The 11,554-nt window shown below is 29.6% G+C and overlaps 1 protein-coding gene across 1 annotated transcript; it reads right to left on the bottom strand.

Annotated features, from left to right (window-relative positions):
• Positions 1-1,219: 1,219 nt before the first annotated feature.
• On the bottom strand, positions 1,220-9,518 carry LOC129956561 (germ cell nuclear acidic protein-like). Its single transcript, XM_056068490.1, has 2 exons — positions 9,500-9,518; positions 1,220-1,725 (listed from the first exon to the last, which is right to left on the bottom strand). The coding sequence occupies exons 1-2, from the start codon at positions 9,516-9,518 to the stop codon at positions 1,220-1,222; spliced, it is 525 nt and encodes a 174-aa protein (XP_055924465.1).
• Between the last annotated feature and the right edge of the window lie 2,036 nt (positions 9,519-11,554).

Below are 11,554 nucleotides of genomic sequence, written 5' to 3' on the forward strand. Positions count from 1 at the left end.
AAAAGGAGATAAGGTTATCAAAGGAAATATTACCTACTGAGAAAATATAAGTTTTAATATGCGACCTTCAGAAAGCAAAAGCTGTAAAAGATAAATCTGCTTCTCGATTCACTTCTATTAATCATGCATTTTGTCTCCTGGGAAGAAGATTACAGTTACCCTTCAATTCTTTCTTTTCGGTTTCTATAAAATAATGAATATTTGGTCAGATACCTATTCCTTTCTTGATTTCGCCTCCTTGCCTTTGCGATCAGCTTATATAGTATATAGGTATATATATCTTCACTGGGAAGATAAATGTTCATATTCATCTAATCTAATTTAAATTCTACATAGATATTTTCTGTGCTTTTCCACAAGTGGATGAACATTACTTGTGTGAACTACCTGTTGAATCTTAATTTTTTTTTTCCTCTGCGTTTGAAGATCCGTATAACATTGATACGAATATGTGCTGTTGCTTCCCAGCACAGTTGGTTCCATCTTAGGAAATAAAGTATTACAGAAAGGATCCATTGGATGCTGATCGAAAGCCGGATCAAATATTCCTGGCTTGGCGAAAAACTTGGCAATTAATTGGTGATTTGGTGACGAATTTGGCGACTTCAGCGACAAAATAAATGGTACTAGAATCTTGGAAAAATTTTGGTGTTAGAACCAATAGGAGCTGAGATATGCTAGATTGTTCCAGCACTTTCTTAGTCCTGCGCCGAAAACTATAAAAAGCCGTGCGACCGACATGAAGTCAATCATTTCAGTTCAGCTCAAGTAATTTAGTTCAAAAAATTACCTACTTCTAAAACCTCCAAAACGCTAATCATTATTGTGCTTGTGTCCGTCTCAGCTGAGTTTTCTCGTCTGTTTTCGAGTCTTCTCGTTAATAATCATCATTATTTGTTATTGAGGCCTCTTGATTGTGTTACAGCATACACCAACTACAAGCGAACACGTCAGTTTAGCGGGATTTATTTGTATCTAATGATGTGTACCAATATGCATATCATCTGGCAAGAATATTCATATTGTCCATATCCTTTTTGGTGGGTTTTATTTTCAAATTATGACGAACAATGGCATGGACCTCCTGATCAATCCTGAATTTTTTATCCCTGCGTCTACAGTCATCGATTTAATGCGTTAAAGTATTTCGGATTTCATAATCTACTTTGATTAATAAAAACTAAATAGGGAATGATTCTACTTATTCATCTGAACATCATCATGAATACATCATCATCTGAATGAACATCATCATCTGGTTCATCATCATCTGAATGAACATCATCATCTGGTTCATCATCATCTGAATGAACATCATCATCTGGTTCATCATCATGAATACATCATCTGGTTCATCATCATCTGAATGAACATCATCATCTGGTTCATCATCATCTGAATGAACATCATCATCTGGTTCATCATCATCTGAATGAACATCATCATCTGGTTCACCATCATCTGAATGAACATCATCATCTGGTTCATCATCATCTGAATGAACATCATCATCTGGTTCATTATCATCTGAATGAACATCATCATCTGGTTCATTATCATCTGAATGAACATCATCATCTGGTTCATTATCATCTGAATGAACATCATCATCTGGTTCATTATCATCTGAATGAACATCATCATCTGGTTCATCATCATCTGAATGAACATCATCATCTGAATGAACATCATAATCTGAATCATCATCATCTGGTTCATCATCATCTGAATGAACATCATCAGCTGGTTCATCATCATGAATACATCATCATCTGGTTCATCATCATGAATACATCAGCATCTGGTTCATCATCATGAATACATCAGCATCTGGTTCATCATCATGAATACATCAGCATCTGGTTCATCATCATGAATACATCATCATCTGGTTCATCTGAAATAATCTGTTGCTCTTAGTTTGAAATTAGAAGGCAAATTGTCTTTTCCTTGATGGACAAAAAAACAGTATATCTGATTGCGTTTTCTATAACATAAATCAAAGCTTTTCACACATTGATGGATTTTACATTATAAATTAAAGGAAGATATTATAAAATCAGTTGGTTTCTTGCCAAAATCGGTTGGTTTCTAATCAGAGTTAAAAATTCGATAGATTTTTGGAAATAAAATTTCATTATTCTATAATGTTCTTTCTATTATTCTTATTTCAAAAAAATTACGAAAGCCTTCTGGAGAGGAATATTTTAATATTCATCAATTTAAATTTCTTTCCTGTCTTTTAATTTATGTTTTAAATTATAAATTTTAGAACAGATAAAATAAATTTTTTTAGAGGCTTGCAATATTAAAAAATTAAACTGATGATGAAATTGAACTGCTAATTTTATATAGTGATACTGCTCTGTTTCATCTTTGATTTAAATCCTCAGTGGAGATCATTTCTCGCTTTGAATTTGACTGTACTCAGTTTTCAAAACAGTTGTCCACAAACTCTTCAAAAAGTTTACGAAAAAAATAGTTCATCCATTAGGAAGTAAAATTAGAAAACGTAAGACTCCAAATCCAATTTAACTAAAACTTTTTCCATTGTAAGAGCTTCAGCTGCAAACCTTGAAAATCGCTGACATATCCTGTACAAAAGCTTTCAAAGTCCACCTTTGTCCAAAGTAAACACCACCGGTCATTTCGCGCCTTAAATGCTACCCAAGGGAGTGACGATTAGTCCTTTAGTGTGGCAGGCCGCTGGTCATAAATTCCAGTGGGGCATGTAACGGACAGGTTTTATTTAGAAGCGGCTATTGTTAAATTTCATTCGAACGTTTTTTCCAGGAAAGAAAAATGGAAGATTCAATTCTCTTTTCATCCATTCCGTTTGTCCACGGCAGAGAAGAACAAACATGGATTGGAATTGTGCTTTTTTTTTTTTTTAGACTTTTATGTTCTTGATTGATAGAGAGTCAAACTGAAATTGGAACTTTCGTCTTAGAAAAATAAAACAGTATAAAAAAAATTCAAAGAGGGAAAAAGTTTCGCCATTAAAGAAGACCATGAAAGGGTTATTGGGAAGATCTTTGCCTTCCAAGAAGCCATAGAAGAAGCGTTTTATTTGCGTTGTTTTCATTTATAAAATTTGGCAACACAATAAGTGCTACTTTCTCTGTCAGTACCAGAATGGCGACGAATGTGTTCCTATCTTTCTTCTTCGGGTTTTTTTCAATAAGAACTAATAAAATGATTTTTCTTAAGGGCTTTTATTGAATCATTCCAACTATATTGAAGACAGTAATTCGAGAGAGTTACTTCTCTATTATAAAAGGGTTTCTTTTTTAATAAGATGTATTTTTTCTACTGTCATTTAACAATCTCTTTTTCGTGTATTTGTAAGTTTTAGAGTAATAACAATTTTAATATTTTGAGCGGCAATCCTTGAATATATAGATAGTATATATAAGATGTGATTTATAATATATTTTATATTTTTAAGGGAATATAGTGATAATTTAAATTATTTTCAAAAATAAATTTAAATTATTTTTAAAATATGAATTATTTAGCAATATTATAATCTTTAACATTAGTATTAAACTAATGTTCAAACATTTTAATGCACTCTGGACACCTTTTTCCAAAATCATTGAAATCAAACACCAACTACAGTTGCTGTCTTAAGATCACACACAATTTTATTAAAAAGTAAAAATTGCTACATTTTAGCTGCTAAAGCTATACGAAATTTCTGTTGCTGATTTTTCTAAGTTTTGTAATTATTGGTCCCACTTGCACTCAAACAGCAATATATACAGATTTTCTCTTTATAGATTTTATCTAAAATTGCATTAAAGTTGATTAATTCTTTAAATTTGGTTTGGTTATGTCCATGAACCAAATTTTATCCGAATGTCTATACCAAATTCTATCTCAAAACTGCATTGAGGTAATTCAGAGACCGTTGCAATGCCAAAAATTTATTTCTCTTGTTCAGAGAGTTCCAAAAGGAGGAAATTTGTTAAATGACGATATTTATGACGATTGTAATACTTTCTACAAGAAAGTGTGAAAGTATAGAGAAATCATCTGGAAGTAAAATTGTCTTTAAAGTTGGACAAAATGTAGTTTTCATACTTTTTTTTTGAAAATCGACGATTGGAATGCCATTTTAAATTGTATAAGTACTCATTTAGAGTCGAATATTTTTCTCACCTCGGATTCCCACTAATAGAAAAAAAATATTTGCAGACATTTTCGACGACTCTGTTCTTTTTTTCCCGATAAAATCAACATTAAAAAAAATAATGCATATTCCGCTATGAAATTTTGACCAATTATTTCTATCTGCTTTCTTCTTTATATAATACGTATCAAAATGAGTATTCAAAAAAATAATAATAATATAAATTTCAAACTTCCTACTTATTTTAAATTAATTCTTCATCTATTTATTTCATCCATATGTTTTATTAGATTCATTGTTATTTTAGATTCGTCAAATGACAATTTGTTGACAATTCTAGCATTTTGTGTAAGAAAGTGTACATCAAATCACCTTAAAGTGAATTCTTTCATTAAAATTCTGACAAAATGTTAACTTTGATTTTCTGACTTTTTTTTTATCATGTAAGAACATGATAATTTTTTGGCTTGAAGTTTTTGAAGCCTCAACATGAGTAGGCAACAAATTGTTGCAGCCTCAAAATGCGTAAACATCAAATTGGCTATTTATTTAGTGGCGAAAATATTATGCAACAAAATTGATTTTTACATCATATTGAAGTTCAAAAAAATAATCGTTTCAATGATACTAATCTTTTGATCTATAAATCAAATTTCTTTTTTCAATGAATTTTTAAAAATATAATTAAATCATAATTTCAACAATTAATTTCGAAAAAATGAAATTTAATCTGCACGAGCATTACAAAAAATTAGCTTTTATTAACTTGTTTCCATCACATAAACAAAAACTCTGATTAAAAAATAAGTTAATTACTGCTGCAAATGAAATCTAGAAAAATGTCGTTTTCAGCACGTGATCGTATGAAATGAAATAAATAGAAAATGTTATAACTAATTGGAGATTTATCGCTTTAGAGGAACCGGTTTTCGCTTTTAGAGTTATACAGACAACTAAAGTTTCAACTTCATTTCCAAATTATTCATTCCCTGAATTCTTACGAATTGTCTTAATTAATTTGTCATGTACCAGTTTAAACCGGTTTGAAACAATCACGAGACTATCAGATTAAGCATGCGTTAATATTTAGAAAAACGATGGGGGGTTTTTACATTTTAAAATAGGTTGAGCTCCAAAACTTTGTTTGCCAGTTGCAAAAATTGGAAATGAAAGAAAAGTCTCGTGATTGTTTCAAACCGGTTTAAACTGGTTAATGACTTAAATTTATTAAGACATATAATGACTTAAAAATAATAATGTTCTCACATGATAACTTAAAATTTGCGATCGTAGATTTCATTTTTAATTTTTTTTAAATTTAAATTTTATTTTTTAATTAATTATTTATTTATTTTTAAAAAACGAAGATTTCAAAACTTATTTGAAATCGGACTTTTACTCACTTATGATTCCGATTAATAAAATAAAAAAAAATAGTTACAGACATTTTCATCGACCCTGTTTTATTTTTTTCCCTAAAGATTTCAACTTTTTCAAATTAAAAGAATGCATACCCAGATTTGAAATTTCGACCAATTATTTATTTCTAATTTCTTCTTTACATAACATATATCTAAATGAAATTTTCAAAAAAATTAAATACAATTTTCAAATTTCCAACTTATTTTAAATTAATTCTTTATCTAATGAAGCATCCATTATATATTGTTATAGTTCATTTTATTGGCCAATATAATATTTACAATAGTTTAAATCGGACTTTTTCTGTAAAATTTATAGTTTTTTCTTTAATTTAAATGTGAAAAATCTGTTATAATTTTCAATCCATGTATAGGGATTGCAATACCGGAACAAAATTTCAATACCGGTATTCGGTATTTTTTAAATCTTAATACCGGGATACCGGTTTTAATACCGGTATTAGAAACTTTAGAAAAAGAAAGAAAACACGGTGTTTCTTTGTTTTATTTGCCAGCTTTATTAGAAAATGTAAATATCACAAAAAATAATTTGTAACTTATAAATTATAACAGTATATAATCACAAAAAAGTAAAGAAAAATCTTATTTATTTAAATCACAAAAAAAGTGTAAATTTCACTATTCAGTCTGTGATACTATTACAAATTTTTGAAATGTGATCTTAAAAAAACATAATCATCAATTGTACTGTCATTAAGCCTGAAAAGCAATTTTGTGTAAAAATGACCACTGTCGAAAACGCTCTTTCGGCATCTACGCTAATTGGTGGTACTGTTAGCAATGCGCGGTATACTTTTTCCAAGTATTTACCTCTAAATCCCTCATCTTCAAACAAATCGATTTCTAGTCGGATGGTTTTGGATATAGCTGATTTCTGTATTGTATTTTGGTTCGTTGAAATTTTTTTTTATTTAAGTCGATTATTGCTTTTTGGATTGGATTTCTCAGTTTCAAAAATCGTTCCATCATTAGGAGTAAACTGTTCCCAACGTGTTTTAGAATATAATATTAACATATATTCTGTTTTATTTTCAGTTAGTATATATTTTAGTAATATATCCTTTTTATAGGGAAACGTTTAAATATCTTAACAATTTTTCGAACTTTATAAATTATAGGAAGCAATTCTTGATAGGTTAATATTTCATCCTCATTAGCAATATCTTCTTCAAGAATTACATTCTCATTATCTTCATTGTCAATATCACTCTCACTCTTACTCTCTTCAAAGTTGGAATCCAAAATTTCTATATCCACAGTATTTGGTTTCTTAGGTTCTTTATTTTTTTGGTATAATACATCTATTATGGTTACAATATTTTCTTTCAGAGATAATCCATGTTTCGCTAATTTAGATTTAAGCCATTAATTGGCTAATTAATTTCGCTCGTTAGGGAGACATAAAAACGAAAACGTATACTATTTTGCTATGTTCTCGATACCTGAATATATAGTGGAGACCATTTTAAAAATTTCTAGTAAATACCGAAAAACCGGTATTTAAACTTGTGAATACCGGTATTACGAAATTGCACAAATGGCTCAAAATACCTGTATTCGGTATCCCGGTATACCGGTATTGCAATCCCTATCCATGTACAATAACCTCTCTGATTACACTGTAGTTGCCAGTTCAACAAAATGTTTAACATTTTTTACCCATTTCACTATATTTCATGAAAATTCGACTGACTATTTGCTTTACATAAATATGGATATCAATATTTCTATGAAGAATTTAGAAAATAATTTTACGACGTCATCTTATTTGAGAAAGCAAAATGGCAAATTCGTATCCAGTAACCATTGTGCTATCATTTCACATTATAAGACGATCAGAAATACGTGCATAGTCATAGAAAAAGTAATAAAAGAAAAAAAATCACTCTTTCAGGGGAAGGTTTAAAAAAAATGCACTGAAAAATAAATAAATAAAAAAGGAAATTAGGGGGTGAAATTGTCAAATCTATTACGTCTCGGATACAGAGATTTTTCGCTTTGCAATGTCGGCGTCGATTTCACGCTGTTATGGGAATTAGAAAGGAGGAGGGAACAGTTTAAAAAACCGCACGATTTGAGTGAAGAAAAACAATTTATTGATTTGTAGGTATGGGTTCGGGATACAATTACTTTCTCTGAAAACATTCTTTCAACGTAGAATTATAGATCTAGATTTATGTTTTATTTAATTTTTTTATCCATTAAAAAATAAATGCTTCATCCTTAGTAGTTAATTTCTTTATGATAGAATGTTTTCTCAGTTAGTATGCTTCATTCTTAGTAGTTAATTTCTTTATGATAGAATGTTTTCTCAGTAAGTATGCTTGTATATATCTGTAACTGTAAAATTCTCGTGAAAAGTATATTCCTATTCAAAACTGAACTTCTGCAATCTTTCTAAACATAAAATATATTGAAACTTGAATCAACCTTCGATAATTTTCTGAAAAAGCTCTTATTAACTTCATTCACTAGATTTAGTGCATCTTAACACTTAGTTATTTTATAACAAATATTCCATGTTAAATATTTTCATGCTTCATCCATTAATTAGTGCGACATTTCTTTGGCTTCCAATGGATTTTAGAATTTTAAATATTTAGATCAAAACTTATTTTGCATTTCTATTTGGACTTAACCCTTAACTGGGGACGTGCGGTCTATGAGACCGCTAGCGATTGATTTTCGGTCACCCCTATTCTATTTTTAGCTCAATTGAATGGATTGACCCTGTACCTTCCTGTTTTGTGACCTTCAATACAAGTGCACTTTTTCAACCGATTTCAGCGGATGCCTTTTAAAATAATTCAGGTTTTCTTTAAGTGCGGTCTCTAAGACCGCAGCTCCCTGTTAGTGTCCCAGTGATAAGCAAGGCTTAGCAGATGGCTCTAAAACTTGGGCCCCGAAATATCATCCAGTTTACTGATCCTATTATGAAGCCGTGTTCCAGACACTTTTAAATGAAGTAGAAAGTGATTTTAGTGATAAGGATAATTGTACAGAAGAGTTTTTCGATGAAAGTTCGCATTCAACTAATTCTGATATGTATGTTCAAACATAATTAATTTTTCTAGTGATAATGGATTTTGAAAAATTTATAAAATATATTAATATACCAAGATATATATATACATAATTTATAAGTTGATTTTTATACTAGTTCTTAACCTGTAAGTTTAAAATGTGTGACTTTCATAACACGGTTTTCTAGCACAAGTCGATAAAAAAAGGGCCAATTTTAACCATTGTCATTTTTTTTTATTTTTCATATAATTGTTGATTTTTACATTATATTGTCTTCTATATACCTTCATATACTGTAAAAATAAATATGTTGGAAAAAGTAAAAAGTAATATATTTTTTCAAGAATATTATTTATTTTAACATGTAATTTGAGAAGAAAACGTGTCTTCCACCGCAATTACTTTTTTCAATGATAATATACTTTGAAAAATTTCTGAAACATATCTATATATCAAGAAAAATATCTGCAAAATATATTGGCAGTTTTTCATACTAATACATTCATTAGAAAATTTAATTTGAGTGTAAATGAAATGCGGTCTCGTAGACCGCACCTCCCCAGTTAAGTCCTAAAATTTCACCTCCCCAGTTAAGGGTTAAACAATATTCTATATTTTATTCTTTGTTTTTTGTCTGATTTTATGTCCATGGATTTTTCTATTTTTTTTATCAAATCAAACTGGAATCCTTTTTTCCGGAAACGTATACTCTCAGCAAACGAAATCAGTTTCCAAACGGGTATCTTAAAATGTAAACCTTTTACTACTAAGCTGGTCCAACCGGCCATTCATATTTTATAGTGGCTTGCCACTTTCTGTTTCAAATGCTGGGTAAAGAATGTATATAGAGGAGATCATTAATGATAACACATTTACCAACCTTTATTTCTTGACTGACCTAGAAACCAGACCGCCATTATACAATTTGCATGGCCGGTTAGGTCGGAAAAGTAATGAAAAAGTTGAAAAGCTTCAATGATGGATTCATTTCTCCATAGAGAGTTAAATTACTTTTTGAAAGTTACATCGGCATTTTTCACTGATTTTGTAAGGTTCCTAAATATTATTTCAGTGTTTCTCTCAAGTAGTTGTAAGTTAATTATTAAACATATTACACATTTAGGGATCTCTTATAAAGGTTAAATAGTATATAGTTTAAAATATAACATGTAGTATATTTTGAAATTCTGTTTACCCTTTCTAGAGCCGTGGGAAGTATGCTTCCCACCAAATTTATTAATCTTTGTATGAAATGATATAGGTTGGCGTAAGTTCTGACAATTTTTTTTAGTTAGTCAGAAACTTAGATGCTTCAGTTCTTTATCTCAGGCAAAATGATGTGTCTTGATTTGTTACTTAATTATTAATTAACCAAATTAATTAATTATTCAAATTAAATTTATCTAATAAGCTAAATGAATCTCTTTTCTTATTCTAATTTCAAGTCTAAAAATATTTTAACATAATATGACTAGAAAAAAATGGCCCTTTAAAGGGTTAAATTATTGTGTTTCATTAATTGGGAGATTGTATATTTTACTACTATTTTATCGAAGCTTTTTTCTGCGGTTTCTGTTGAGCTAAATCCATGTTTTTCAAAGTAATTTATACTTGCTAATTGTATTCCATTATTTCTAATTTTCTTATCAAATGCATGAAGGAAAATATAAAAAGGATTTAAGGAATCTAAATGATGAATTGATGTCTGTGTATTAATGGTCGATTGTTTTCGGAATTTACGATAATAACTTACATATTCCTAGATTTATGAAATGCTTCTAACAAAACTTGAGTCTTTGTCTCTAAATATAATTGTAACTCTATTGTAATAAACCAATTTATCCTTATATAATTGTTACATTTTATTACAGCATTTCTTAATTCCATAATATTTGGAAGCTTTCTATCTCTAATTATGATTTTTCTTTCTCATTAATTTGCTAGGTTTTATCTTTTAATCTTTAACTCTATTCATTGTATGGATAATAAGAGAGTCAATTCTGTTTGCTATTTACATTGTATCGTTATAGCTGAATTATTTATAACATGTTAGCTTTATAAAAGTTATTTAGTTTCAAAATTTTTGAATATGGTGCTGATAATTAATTAAAACAAAAAATAATCTGCGAAGGTTGTCAGATTCAGAAAGAACCGATTTCTAAATCCCACTGATTTTTGTAAAAGTACGCATGTGTGATACCATTTTTCATTACCGATTTCAATAAAAATTATGTCGTCGAAGCTTTAAAAGAATAAGAAACAAAACCAGAATTAATAAATTTAAAAAAAAAATTCTGTTTTTCCTATTTATCATATCTGTTGCTATTAAGATGAATGCGTCTACGTATGTTCTTATTGGTGGGCTTCTACATGTCTTACTGCTTGATCTAAGGACATCGAGCTTAATACATGCTCACGCATGCATGAGCACATGTGCTGTATAGGAATGAAATTGTACACCTTGGAATAACTCGATATGAAATTTTAATTAATTAAATATTAAACAAAATTGCCGAGTATTTTGGTGAAAGTTTCAAAATTATCACGAAAACAAAACAAATTTACGGATCTAAAAATACATTGAATAATATTTAAATTTTTAATTCCACTAAAAATACCTTCAGCGTATTTTACAGTAATGCATACTATTATTGAAATAAACTTTAAAAAAAATCAACTAATATTTTATCGTCGTATTTTTTCCCTTTGTTAGTATGAGGGCCATGGTGGCCTGGTGGTAAGGTCTCGTATTCGGCACAAGAGATTTCCAGGTTCGAGACCCGATTCCACTGAAGAACTATCTTATAAGCGGGTGCTAAATCAGTCGAGATCAAATGTCATCTTGATGGTTGGATGTGGGATTTTGGAGAAGGGGTGCCAGCTCAGTTGTCATCCTCGGCATCTCACCGGGGTTCAAAATTACGAGGCAAGTCTCAAATAGATCCACTGTTGC

Source organism: Argiope bruennichi, chromosome 11 (assembly GCF_947563725.1).
Source record: "Argiope bruennichi chromosome 11, qqArgBrue1.1, whole genome shotgun sequence".
Taxonomy (NCBI): Eukaryota; Metazoa; Arthropoda; class Arachnida; order Araneae; family Araneidae; genus Argiope; species Argiope bruennichi.